The 14,586-nt window shown below is 37.3% G+C and overlaps 1 protein-coding gene across 4 annotated transcripts in view; it reads right to left on the bottom strand.

The window, feature by feature from the left end:
• Positions 1-330: 330 nt before the first annotated feature.
• The window catches only part of WDR26 (WD repeat domain 26), a 56,905-nt gene continuing 42,649 nt past the window's right edge, over positions 331-14,586 (bottom strand). For 2 of the 4 annotated variants that reach the window (XM_053605355.1, XM_053605356.1), the window contains exons 10-14: positions 13,260-13,405; positions 12,864-12,942; positions 12,460-12,589; positions 8,469-8,654; positions 331-5,175 (exon numbers count right to left, since the gene is read on the bottom strand). In XM_053605355.1, coding sequence (XP_053461330.1) covers positions 5,150-5,175; positions 8,469-8,654; positions 12,460-12,589; positions 12,864-12,942; positions 13,260-13,405 — 567 coding nt within the window. In that variant the 3' untranslated portion in view covers positions 331-5,149. Of the gene's footprint in view, positions 5,176-6,568; positions 7,895-8,468; positions 8,655-12,459; positions 12,590-12,863; positions 12,943-13,259; positions 13,406-14,586 lie in introns of those variants that run through there. The other 2 variants (XM_053605352.1, XM_053605353.1) reach the window with 2 other exon arrangements.

Here is a 14,586-nt window from a genome sequence, read left to right as displayed (position 1 = left end):
TCATGATTGCACAATGGCCCTTAAAAGACTTCACAACAGACTAAGCATTGCTTCTTTAGGTACCGCGCACAAGGGTAAATATGAGGAAGTCAAACAGCACAGCAAAGCTGGCAATTGGCAGCTACTGCCTGTGGTCCTCGTCACTTAGGAGGCTGAGTTTGGAGGACTGCTTGAGCCCAGGAGTACTGAGTCCAGGCTGGGAAATGTAATGAGACTCTTGTCACTAAAATAAATAAGTAAAAACTCAGCAAATCAATTGTTTTAGGTAAAAACAATCTGTTACATGTTCGGATTAATGGATATTAGGAGATGTAACACACCAAGAAGTACTTAGTTACTCATTCTGTTTATTGGTTTGAAAGAAAGGAAATACAAATTGACTGGCTAAGTGCTGCACACTAACATGGAAAAGGTGTATTAAAAAAAAAAAAAAAAACCAGTAAAGCAAATCAAAGGTAATGTAGTTTCAATTGAACAGAATTTTTATGATGTTTAATATACTACACATTTATAAAATAAAAGTCAACAAAGGGTATTTTGTAAATAATTAGTAGAACAAGTGAAAATAAATATCAGAGACCTGAAATTTTTATACTTTAATGAAATAATAAAACAAAGAAATTTAAACTACTAAATGTAATCTGAGAGGCAGTTAAAAAAAAACCACCCCCCCAAATTTAAAAACACAATCCTTTTGAAACATTTAATCAGTCCATAGCAAATAGTTATTACATACCAAAAGCTCTAAAGTGTTAACTAGTTCCACCACAATGCCATGTAAATCTTGACAATTTAGAAATCTTGAGATCAACACTTAAGTTCTTTTCTTGATCTCTACAGCTTGGTTTTTAAGTACATACATGCTTTTGTGTATCTGTTCCCCTCACCACACATATTTTCAAGGAGCCAATAACATTTTTTTCCATCTGTGCCTAAAAATGTTACAATTCAGTTCTAGCACATTGACCCTGATAATGAAAATGTTTTAAGTTAAAGATGGGGACACGGTATCAATCTTATAAAAATATACCAGTATTAACTAAACCTTAAACTCAGAAAGGGCACTTCACATGTGCACAAGACCTTTAGTAAAAATGACAAGAACCTAGAACAGCCATTTCCAGGACTTCTCGTGAATTAAGTACTCTCTCCCATACATAAACACAACAACACACACATACACACACACACACACATTTTTATGCTATTAGTTTTGTTAAATCCAGGCTACCTGGATTGAGTAGATAGGGGCCGGGTTTTTTATAGGTTTTGCAACTATAGGGCAGCTACTATAACAATAGCTTAACAACACTGAAAATTTTCAATTAAGTTCACCCTGTTTTTAGAAAGTGTCTAAGTGTAAATGCAAATTCACCTCTTCTTTTAAAGTTAGTTTCTATTAAATCAGATATGGTTTCTGAAATGGAAGTAATGTTTCAGAGAGCAACTCAAAAAGGAGAGTTGCTAAAGTCTAAATAAGAAATTAAAGTAAAATCAATCAAAATACTTGTAACATTTTAGAGGTGGGACAAAAAGGATATTAACAAAAATGTCTTCTTTCCTCCCCAAGCAAAATCAGCCATTCTTCTGCTGTGAAAGAAACTGACATGGATATTTCTCTTTCAAGAGATGTACGATATATTTACCCACTGTGAGGCAGAGGTGATAGGGTCAGTTCTTGTTTGCAGGAACCAACATCTAAAAAAGAAAATTTCAAGATGGGGAGGGGTGGGAAAGAAGGATTTTCTATTAATGTCATGGAATGCCACTCTAGAGGCAGAACACTCCTAATAATAAAGCTCACCATGTAATAATTACTTGTGTTTTTTCAAGCTAAGAAAATATTGACAAGATTGGATTTTTTAATCTTTTGACTAACAGGGTAAATAAATTACTTAAAGTTAGGGAATCCCTTTTTGTTCTCCCACCCAATAAAATGGGCCAATTTGTAGGAATATTTGGAAATAAAATTTCCTGCTTAAACTACTTACCTGCTTTTATATATTTATTTGGCCAATTAAGAGCAAAAGAAATGTAGCTGTTATGAATACTAATAAAATACAAAAACCAAAACTAAGGCTTTGATATCCCTCCCAACTAACTCCCACTTTAATTCTTCATCACCACCCCCATACACCAATCTCAGTAATCACCAAATCCAACATTTTACCATTAAAACCAATTATTTGGAGGAAAAAGACATTTAATTTCATACTTGCGCTAGCCCTTATTCAATGCATAACAAGAACAAAAACATTTTTAAGCACATGGAAATGAGCCTACTAACCTGATTTTTGGAGCCAAAATTCTCCACTGTATTTTATCTATGTGCAAAAAGTATTGGTACTTTTCAGTTTATACATTTGTTAGTATCTTGTGGCTGGCTTGACAGTATTTTCACTCTTAGGCCTACTATAGAATCTATAGAACTATCATTAAGTTTTCAGTTAATACCTATGGATTAGAAAATCCTGCTATCACGTTCTTATACCATATTATCCTGGGTTTCTTCACCATTTATTTTACCTTTCTAGCTAGTCACTGCATGGCAAATGTAGGAAACAGACGTTTATAGCAAATTGGCACAGCAAAGTACCAGTATATATAGGAAGCTGCCAGTTAAGACAGACCTGGAAAACAAACTCATCTAGCTGCTATAGAAACCTTTGCATAGTTGTTACTCCTATTTTAATAGGAGTTATGTTCTTGTAAAATGTGCCTCACTTTTACTCCACTTTTTTAAAGTACTTCAGAAGCACACTGAAAACTCAGATCTAGGGGTGGCTGGGTGAAGTAGACAGTAGAATCTGAGTGCCTGAATGTTACTAATGTACCATAGCACACTGTAACCAAATTTGTAAACAGCTGTGGAGTTTCTATGCCCACATTTTGTTGGTGATGTTACTGTGGAGACTGGGGTGGATTAACGGCTTCAGGGTATACATGAATCACTTAAAATATGAATGGTTTTAACTGTACTGAGGTAAAGATAAGTTGCCACTTAATTATATACAGTTACCAATGAAGATTTTTATTCAAGCTTAAAGTAGAAAGTAATTTTAGTTAAGAAAAATGAAGTACCAGATAAATTATAACACAGTTATTTTAACTCAGAAGTATCAAAACAGGAGTTCTTTGATTTTCTTAAGTGGTGGTCTCTGCAAAATTGAGCTTAAATCTTTTACATACCAATTTGATAAAATAATCTTCTGACCACGATCTGTCATTTTCTCTTACTATGGTTTTTTGGGAGAATGCATGCTATTTTAAGGCCAAATGTGTTTTTCTTTCTTCTCCCCTTCCCTGACTTTTCCCTTTCTCCCTGTTGTCATCCCCCGCCCCCAAACTACAATGGAAGAATTTGATACTCAAGCCTTTTTTCTCTTCCTTGTGGATCGCAAAGGTGTCTACTCACGGTAATAAAATATTACAGGCTTGGCTAGGTCTAAAGGGGAACTTTAGTATAAGACTTTTTCTTCACCAGAACCTTATTTTGGAGGTATTCCCACTCCTCTCCCCAATGTAACAGCTACAGTCACCCTATTGATCCTCTACTGAAAAAGGGAGGGAATTTCAAGGGAGACTACAGTTGTGTTCAGCTGTTAATGGGGTTTAAAAGCACAATGTGAACATCAGGCTTTTGGCTTATTTTAAATGTGAAATTCTCAAAATTAAAAGTGTTTTTCCATGAAGGAAACCTTTCCTTTAACTAAAAGGGGATAGGAAAGGAAAAGACTATCCACAGCACCAGTTTAGAATGAGGTTTGATATGGCAGTATCTGAAAAACTGAGAAGGAATATTCTTTAAATTTATGTATCTCTATATGTGAAAAGATTAAGGGCAATTAAGAGAAATGACTATGAGATTTTAATCCCAGTTTGTTTTTGTGATCTGCTTAATTCTTCTAACAATTTCAATTATGCTATAAACTTCTAAAGTGGTTATATTTGCCAATTTCTATTGTCTTGCTAGATCACATCAAAATGACTTCCTAAGTTGAGAACAACTTGGAACAAGCTTTATTGGAAACCAACTGACTACTGATTTTTCACGGTATATTTAAAATTCTCTTTTGAATCTTGAATTTCTTTAAGATTGGGCACTGATGTTCTTTCAGTAATAAAACAAAAAGGGGAAAAAAACCTAGGGAGGCTGAGGCAAGAGAATCGCCTAAGCCCAGGAGCTGGAGGTTGCTGTGAGTTGTGATGGCACAGCACTCTACCAAGGGCAATAAAGCGAGACTCTGTCTCTACAAAAAAAGGGGGGGGGGGGACCTTCAAAGTATTATTCTGCCCTTCCTGTGTAATGTTCTTCCAAGGACTGTTTCTGACCATGTCTCATGTGGTATTCCAGAAGAGGATCAGTTAAACTGCATATCTAAGTCAGGAAACTGTTTTTAAGCTGGTTTTGATTCCAAATGTATACAAATGAAGTCGCTTTAATCCTATAAATACGTCTTAATTTATTTTTTAAAAAATTGTGCTGTTAACCCTTTTATGGGGCAACAAGCTATGTGAAAAGTACAAAACTTTTTGTCAAATGTAATATTGAGAGTGCTTTTGACATAGTTCACTGGTTTATCATCTGGATCAGTATATACTGCGCAACGGGCAAGGCTAGAATCCATGAACCAAGCTGCAAAGATCTCAAGCTAAATAAGGCGGAAAGATTTGGAGAAACAAAAGAAGGAAATTCTTTCCTATCCAACGTATACTCTTCAGACTAATGCACTCTTTCTATTAAGCCTTCTAAACTGTTAAATAAAGTTTTCCAAACAAGCATTTAAACTTCATTACACAGAAGAGCAACAAGAATGGTATCCTGCCAGACAAAAGGCAGGAGAGAAAAAAATATGTATACTGAGTTCAATGGGTAAGCCTGAATATAGCACAGTTCTTCACAACCGATGGGGGTATAATTCAACATGGTGTCCAACAACGCTCTAACGACGACGTGCTTCATCTCAATTGGTTACTATGAAGCAAGGTGTAATAAATGTTTGGCCCCAATCGGGCTTCAGAAATGGTTCTTTTTTCATGACGAGCATGTCTGTCCAGCTATCAATCATGTTTGTTTGCACCAAATCCCAAGCCATTAAAATACGACTAATTTTAAGTTAAACAGAAGTCGTCTGCTCCGAATTCACCATCAACTATCCATGCTACTGCATTCCTCTGAATGAAGACAAGATGAAATGTGTATGCGGGGTGGGGGTGGGGGGGGAAGGAGAAGAGGAGAGAGAGAAAAAAGTTATTAGTTAGAAAGTTTCAAAATCATCATGACATTAAAAAATACAGTAAGATTAAAAAGTAATTATTACCAAAGTAAATAATTCATTCTTTCATCATCATAACCATTAAAACAAAGTGTCTGCATCATGTTTTAGGCTATATATATTATAGCATATAATATATGTAATATATATTAATTCATGATTACTTTGAATACTGGAGAAATTGAAGTGAATAATCATATTAGAATATTCTACTTTAAAAATCAACCTTGAAGTAGTTATACAGAATAGGAAAATCTTTATGATAGCTTACAGTAGAAAAGAGGAAACAATCTGGCAGTCTAAGGTAGAACTATGCATTATAACTATGTAGTTATTAATCCTTCCAGTTGCTCAGTTCGAAACTGATTCTAATCCATTTTGGGGTGGTAGTATATAACAGATTGAAATATAATTCACATACTATACAATGCACCTATTTAAAGTGTATAAATCAATGTATTAGTGTATTCACAGGAATGCACAACCATCAGCAATCAATTTTAAAACATTTTGATCACCCCAATTAGCAATCACACACCTCTTTCTATACTAAAACTACTGTATTCCTTTTGTCTATGGATTTGTCTATTTTAGACCATTTTATATAAATACAATCACATGTGGTCTTTTTTATTTTTTCTTGAGACAGAATCTTACTATGTTGCCTTGGTAGAGTGCTGTGCAATCACAAACTCTTGGGCTTAAGCAATTCTCTTGCCTCAGCCTCCCAAGTAGCTGGGACTACAGACTCACAAATATCCGCCACAACGCCTGGATATTTTCTTATTGTAGTCGTCGTTGTTTTAGCAGGCCCAGGCCAGATTTGAACCCCCCCCAGCCTGGACGTAGGTGGCCGGCGCCCTAACAACTCTGAGCTGTGGGTGCCGAGCCTACATATGGTCTTTTGCATCTGGCTTCTTTCACTTAGCATATTGTTCAAGGTTCATTCATCCATATTATAGTGTGTATTCAACTCATCTTATTTTATAGATTTCTCAAAAACAACAAAAATACCTAGTCCATAAAAGGTCAGCAAATTCTCTCTTTTGAAATAGGGTTGGTAAGTGAAATATTTATTTATTTATTTTTGTGGTTTTTGGCCGAGGCTGGTTTGAACCCACCACCTCCAGCATATGGGACTGGCGCCCTGTCCCTTTGAGCCACAGGCGCCGCCCAAGTGAAATATTTATGGGCGGCGCCTGTGGCTCAAGGAGTAGGGCGCCGGTCCCATATGCTGGAGGTGGCGGGTTCAAACCCATCCCCGGCCAAAAAAAAAAAAAACCACACACACACACGAAATATTTATTATAGTATCATTATGATGTTATGATCTTTAAATGTTTTCTTTAGCTTCATCGATATTTTTCAAAAGTTCTATTCCAAATATTTATTACTTTAATTAGAAAAAAGTTTTTAAGTAGGTAAAGGAGGAGAAAGACCCCACTGAAGATAGTGGCAAAAGGGGGCACATCAACAAATACCTGGTTATACATGTACAGAAGTTGTTTTCTATTACAGTTGAAAATAATTTTTTAGGGCTATACTCATACTGTCAAAGCACCAAAGGTGTTGAATTGGACCCAGATCTTAAAACCGAGCCAAAAGTCGCTCGCCCACCAAAGTGAGTATCCACGTTAATCAAATTCAGCAAACAACAGTGCAACTCTTATTCCACTGCAATGGAGGCATAAAACACATCGTCTTATACAGCAAATCTGTTACCATACATGTAATATTTTCCTACTTTTTCAGATTAAATATGTTTATTTGAAGAAATAACTTTCAAATGACTAAAAATCAGAAAATCATAGGTAATCACTGCTATAAATCTATGTAGACTATCTTAGAGCATGAAAAAGTCAAATAGGACAACAAAAGGTAAAGATGTCTGATCTTAACTGATTTCCTAGAAGAATGTTAGAAGGTTGTGTAGTGACCTGCAAATACAAAAAGGCAAATTCAAACAACCCTTGACAGGCCTGAAGAGTAATTCTCAAACTTTTTGACCCATATACTCTTCATGTTTTGTATTATCATCTTTGGCTGCGTATCTTCATCTGCCAAGATATGGTTAAGCATTCTAGAGTTTGTACCATAAAGACAAAAGCCAAGTGTAGAGAACACATTTTTTGAACCATACATGCCCTGCCCTCGTCCGCTGAGAATCACTTAACAGAGAGCAGTTAGTCATCTTTTCTTACCAAAACATTTAGGTGGGTCACGCTGAACAAAAAAACCTATTCAGCTGTTTCTAGGTAAATTACTTCCTTCTAAGCAAACTAAACATTTTTTACTTGCTCTATCTGACGATGTTTCTCATTACCTCTTCTCTGTAGTACTGATACCATGTTCAATTAACCTTTTGCCCTTAACTGTTAGCTTACACTCTGTGCTTTCTTCATCCTAAGTACTTCAAAGTAGTGGGGAAAAAAACATTCAGGCTGAGATTTGAAGACCTGACAGCACTGAACAAGTTAATTAGCTTTGCTATGCTTCAGTTTCCTTACTTCTAAAAATGATATAAATACTTCCCTTATAAGATAGGAAGAATTTGGGCGGCGCCTGTGGCTCAAGGAGTAGGGCGCCGGTCCCATATGCTGGAGGTGGCGGGTTCAAACCTAGCCCCGGCCAAAAACAAACAAAAAAAAAAAGATAGGAAGAATTTATGCAAGACAGTGTACATAAAGGGACTATCATGCCAACACCTGGGTACATGGCAAATTTCAGTTTCTTTCTCTACTCATTAAGTTAGCTCATGTTAGTATGCTATGTGACGTTAATGTCTATTTTTAAGAGTAAAATCCATAATCAAGATCATTCAAATCTTCTAAAGATTTTCAAGTTTTGTATACTAGCTAGTTCTCACATGTATAAAATGCTTCCTGCAATGTTCCATTTAGGTAGCATGATAAAGCAAATATTTTCAATAAGATCTTTAAAACAGCTAAATGGATGAGGCATCCCATTTCAGCTTATTCTCTTCATTGGCCCTCCTACCCCCGAAACAACAACCATTGTTAGCTTTTAGATTACTTAAATTCTTTCTATGGAGATAGGAAACAATTTCTAAAAGAGAAAAAATAAATCATATAGCACCCCTTTAAATAAATTATTGCTTTAAAATGCTAGAACTTCATAATAAGCAGAATTTTTTTTGGCAGAAAACATAGGAACATTATACAACAGTATTACCTTCAATATTCTGATGGTCTATAAAAGGCGCCGGACCCCATATTCTAACAGTGCCATCATCTGAGGCGCTGGCCATCATGGATGGAATCTGTGGGTTCCAGCTCACACAGTTTACTGTACGTGTATGCCCTGTCAACTCCGCAATTGGCAGTTCACTACGTTTGTGCCAGATGTAAACCTTGTGATCTGAATATGTAATAATTTAAAGAAAAGTTAGGGAGTTGTTTTACATCAACAAAACCAATTGATCATTCCCTGCACATAGAACATGTGATTCTTACTTACTAGAACTTAAAGGCAAAATAATATGAAAGTTTAACAAACTACATTATGAAAAGTCATTTTAATAAAATATACTTTTTTCCTGTTAAAGGTGATTAACTCAAGTCACCAAAAAATATCCGCAATATTCTTTTTTTTTTTTTATTGTTGGGGGTTCATTGAGGGTACAATAAGCCAGGTTACACTGATTGCATTTGTTAGGTAACTTGTAATCATGTCTTGCTATCTGCAATGTTCTATCAATACATGAGCAATGTAATTACAAACCAAGGTCTTTGAATGTAAAACAAATCCAGGATAGGGATTATAATAAAATGAAAATGTGAGATGACAGAAAAGCAAAATATTGGCTGAGCACAGTGGCTCACATCTATGATGCTAATTATAATGGAATGCTGAGACAGGAAGACTGCTTGAGGTTAGTCTGAGCAAGAGCAAAACCCTGTCTCTATAAAAAATTGAAAAATAGGGCAGTGCCTGTGGCTGAAGGAGTAGGGCGCCGGTCCCATATGCCGGAGGTGGTGGGTTCAAAACCAGCCCAGGCCAGAAACCAAAACAAAAAAAAAAATTGAAAAATATCCAGGAATGGTGGCACACACCTGTAGTCTCAGCTACTCCAAAGGGTGAGGCAAGAAGATTGCTTGACCCTGGGAGTGTGAGATTGAAGAGAGCTATGATGACCCTTCTACATTCCAGCCCAGGAGACAGAGGGAGACATTTTCTCCCTACCCCATTCCCCAAAGGCAGTGATATATCCAAATTCAAAAACAATGGTGAAGATGATAGCTAATCTTTTCTGAGTGTTTACAAAGTACCAAGTACTTTATGTACATTTCATGTTCATTATTATTCCATGAAGTGGTATTATCCTTATCCCCCTTTTATGATGAATGGAGCACTGAGAGGTTAAATGGTCTGCTCATGATTAACAGCTAATAAATGGTAAGGTCTGGATTCAAATCCAGAGAAGCTCTGCTCAGTGACTCTACCAGGGGTCCTCAAACTTTTTAAACAGGGGGCCAGTTCACTGTCTCTCAGACCCTTAGAGGGCCGGACTACAGTTTAAAAAAACAAACAAACTACAAACAAATTCCTATGCACACTGCACATACTTATTTTGAAGTAAAAAAACAAAACGGGAACAAATGCAATCACACCGCCTCATGTGGCCCGTGGGCCACAGTTTGAGGACCCCTAGACAATTGTTTATTATCTGAACCATAATATGGCTTTGTATTAGACTATCTATATAATCTCATGAAGTGACCATAAGAAACAAACTCCGCTAGGTGTCATGGCTCATGTCTCTTGTCCTACCACTTTGGGAGGCTGAGGCAGGAGGATAGCATCACACCATGAGTGCAAGGTTACCGTGAGATATGACGGCACATACCACTGCACTCTATCCTATCCTGGGCAACAAAGCAAGACTCTGTCTCAATAAAAAGAATGACTTTCTGGTCAAGCTCTGCTTGCGCTATCAGTTTGAGAAATCCATTGCTTATGCAAGGGTGAAAAATACGGCTAGTTTTTCTATATATTGCCAACACAATAAAAAGGCTTAAGAAACGGCACTTTGGGGGAAACGGTTTTCTAATTGCTCTATCCTCTACTGGTATTTTATGTATTTTGGAGGGTCCTTGAAATACATCCCTTGCAAGTAAATGGCAAATGGATTACTGTGGTCATCTTAAGAGATAATATTATATGCTAGATCCGATTGATGTTTCAGAACTGTAATAAAACATTTGAATTGGCCAGGTGCACTGGCTCATGCCAGTAATCCCACCACTCTGGGAAGGTGAGGGGGTAGACTGCTTGAGCTCAGGAGTTCAAGACCAGCCTGAGGAAGAGCAAGAGCAAGACTCCCATCTCTACTAAAAATAGAAAAATTAGCTGGGCATTGTGCCGGGTCCCTGCATAGTCCCCACTACTTGGGAGGCTGAGGCAAGAAGATCACTTGAGCCCAAGAGTTTGAGACTGCTGTGAGCTGTGACATCATGTACTCAGAAACTCTGTTTCAAAACAAAACAAAGGACATGAAACACACTAAGTTTTAGAACGACCTCATTTATTTGTGCTTGTGTCCTCTAAATAATTCATATTTAAGTTTTTCATGTTTTTTATTTTTTATCTTTTCTACTTTACCACCTTGTGAATCCAGAACAATTCATATTTTATTTATCGTTGAGGAATCATCAGAGCAATTCGTATTTTTTTTTTTTTGTAGAGACAGAGTCTCACTTTATGGCCCTCGGTAGAGTGCTGTGGCCTCACACAGCTCACAGCAACCTCCAACTCCTGGGCTTAGGTGATTCTCTTGCCTCAGCTTCCCGAGTAGCTGAGACTACAGGCGCCCGCCACAAGGCCCGGCTATTTTTTGGTTGCAGTTTGGCCAGGGCCGGGTTTGAACCCGCCACCCTCGGTATATGGGGCTGGCGCCTTACCGACTGAGCCACAGGCGCCGCCCAGAGCAATTCATATTTTAAATTGGACAGATGCATGCCTGCCTAGAATACTGATGCTTTTAGACTAGAGAACAAATTTATTCAAAAAATGTAGGAGTAGGGACAATTTTGTTAAAGTTATTTATTTATTTATTTTTTGAGACAGAGTCTCACTATGTTGCCCTTGGTAGAGTGCTGTGGCGTCACAGCTCACAGCAAACTCAAACTCTTGGGCTTAAGCGATTCTCTTGCCTTAGCCTCCCAAGTAGCTGGGACTACAGGTGCCTGCCACAACGCCCGGCTATATTTTTGTTGCAGTTGTCATTGTTGATTAGCTGGCCTGGGCCGGTTAGAACCCGCCACTCTTGGTGTACATGGCTGGCGCTGTAACCACTGTGCCACGAGCACTAAGCCAAGTAAAGTTATTTTTAAACCATAAGAATTATCAAACTGAATTATTCCCAGTGGCCACTGAAGAAATGTTAAAGATCTAACTATCATCGATTCTGTCCAAGTTCAGGTAGAACATTGTAATTAATATCTGTCTATCGTCTTAACTCTGTCGCCGTGGACTGAGTGCTGTGGCATCATAGCTCACAGCAATCTTGAACTCTAGGTCTCAAGAGATCATCCCTCTTGCCTCAGTTTTTTATTTTTAGAAGAGATGGGGGTCTCACTCTTGCTCAGGTTGGTCTCAAAACTCCTGAGCTCAAGCAATTGGCCTGCCTCAGCCTTCCAGAATGCTAGGATTATAGGCATGAGCCACCATGCTCAGCCTAGCTAACTTTAAGTTTTTAGACACTATCAATCCTTAAAAACTCAGTCCCATGAAAAAATAATCCAGCACACGAAAATATATAATGATTTAACTAAATCTTGATTTGATACATGCCCCAAACACTCCTCTGCATGGGCAGAGTAGGCAGCACAGATGCATAACAATAAAGAGGGCACAAGTTATTATAAAAAGGGAAATTAACAGTCTATTGGATAATTAACCCCAATTTTTTTTTTTTTATTGTTGGGGATTCATTGAGGGTACAATAAGCCAAGTTACACTGATTGCAATTGTTAGGTAAAGTCCCTCTTGCAATCATGTCTTGCCCCCATAAAGTGTGACACACACCAAGGCCCCACACCCCTCCCTCCGAACCCCAATTTTTTTTAATACCTTGAATTTCCTTGGGAACATGACTACCTTCATAAATTGAGAATTAAAAACTTTAATATCAATATATATAAACGGAAATGACACAATTTACCTTCACTGCCACTGGCGATGAAGTCTTCGTTATGGCCTCCAAAACATGAATGAATTGTATAAAACCCTTGTGTAACACCTTGATACTTTCTTACTAAAACTCTGTCTTGCAAGTCCCATAAATGAACTCCCTGTCGGCAAAAGAAAATACAGATATTTATTCTATTTCTACTCAAAAAAATTGTAAGAAGTAATCTGTGAATATCTTTTTGCTAGATAGAACACCTTTATTTTCTATTTATGCAAAATGCCAATGTTCTAATAAATTTATGGTTGATTCTACATAAGGATCAAACGCATGCAATAAAATTTAAGAGTAAGTAGAAATATGTAATACATATACTAAAAATCATAATTAGAAAACTTGTAGTAAGCTTTTTCTGAAAATTATATTAATGAACATACCTGAGTTGCTACATTTAACAAAGCTAATCGGCCATTTTTTGAAATAGTAAAAGACATAATAGGATGATCTTCTTGTACTCTGTAATCAGAAAATAATTTGTCAAAAGCAACATATTAAGAATGAAGACATCCAAACTAGCTTAATATATCAAAATAGAAAATGTTCAGGCTTACATGACAATTTTGCCTATAATCATTATCATGCACTATACTTCAACTGAAAAGAATATGAGTTAATAATTTCTAAGTACTACCTGACCATCAATACAAATTACTAATCAAATCAAAACCAAAACAAAAAACATAATAAAATCTGTCCTTCTGAAAAACTGAGAGATACTACACATTTTAATACAAATCAGATAATTGCCATTTAAGGGGGAAAAAAATAGTTACATGTTCCTATCTGTAAGGTCCTCGAAGTTATATCCCCGAATTCGCTGGTGTGTATCTGATGCCAGAACAGTCTTCCCGTCACTTAAGCACCAAAGGCATTGCACTCTTACTCCTTCCCAGGAGTCAAGAAGATTACCATCTAAATCCTGAGCAGAAGAAAACTACTATTAATTCCCTAACGGCACTCAGAAAGCAAACAAAAACCCAAAAGAATCTCTTCGCAATATTCTTTAGTAATAGATTTGTCCTATAATATTCAGAAGTTGTGCTACTAAAAAAGATTTAGCTTTTATAATTATCTTAATAAATATTCAAAGTTCTGAAATGAATTACTGCCCCCATTTTATAGTTTAGAGAACTATCAAGTCCAGTACCCTGAAGGTTTAAATGCTTTATAATAGCAAAGTCAGCAGAAACATACAAAGTTGCTTTGCACCCTGAGAACTGAGACTGAATGACTTAAAATCATGTTAAGATAGTATGACAATAAATGCCGTATGTTTCAAATCAGATTAATAAAAGAAATTGTTAGCCTGTTTTAGCTAAATGATTAATTTTAGTCTTAAAAATAAATCTGGGTTGGGGGTGATGGCTCACACCTGGAATTCTAACACTTTGGGAGGCAGAGGGAGAATAGCTTGAGGTATGAATCTGACACCAGCCTGGGCAACAGCAAGATCCCTTATCTACAAAGACAAAAATATTAGCCAGACACAGTGGTGTGTGTCTGTAAGTCCCAGCTACTCAAGAAGCTGAGGCAGAAGAATTGCTCGAGCCTAGGAGTTTGAGGTTGCAGTGAGCTATGATGACATCATTGCACTCTAGCGAGACAGGATTCTGTCTGGAAAAACTAACAGCTCCAAACAAAACCCACAAAATACCACCAGCCCCAATCTGGAAGTGCCTATTAGGACTATTCGAGCAGTGTTAGAGAGAGAATCTACACAAAACAGTAATGACACCACATTTGTATCACAGTTTACGTTTTTCGTAACTTTTTTTTTTTTTTTTTTTGAGACAGAGCCTCAAGCTGGGTAGAGTGCCGTGATATCACAGCTCACAGAAACCTCCAATGCCTGGGCTTAGGCCAGGTGTCCTCAAACTGCGGGCCACATGCAGCCCACTGACGACATTTATCTGGCCCGAAGGGTGTTTTTGCCACGGCTGCCTGTCCTGCTTAGCAGCCAACTTGTCCGGGCCCGCTGGGTATTTTTGCCGCCCTGCCTGTCCCGCTTAGCAGCCGACTTGTCCGGGCTGCAGTGTGCATGTGTGGAATGTGTGCCAACTCTCCAACTTTGCTCCTTCTCTCTGTCTCTCCCCACCCCTC

Source organism: Nycticebus coucang, chromosome 10 (genome assembly GCF_027406575.1).
Source record: "Nycticebus coucang isolate mNycCou1 chromosome 10, mNycCou1.pri, whole genome shotgun sequence".
NCBI classification, from domain to species: domain Eukaryota; kingdom Metazoa; phylum Chordata; class Mammalia; order Primates; family Lorisidae; genus Nycticebus; species Nycticebus coucang.
Note: the sequence above shows the minus strand (reverse complement) of the source record. Positions and strands in the feature narration are given on the sequence as shown.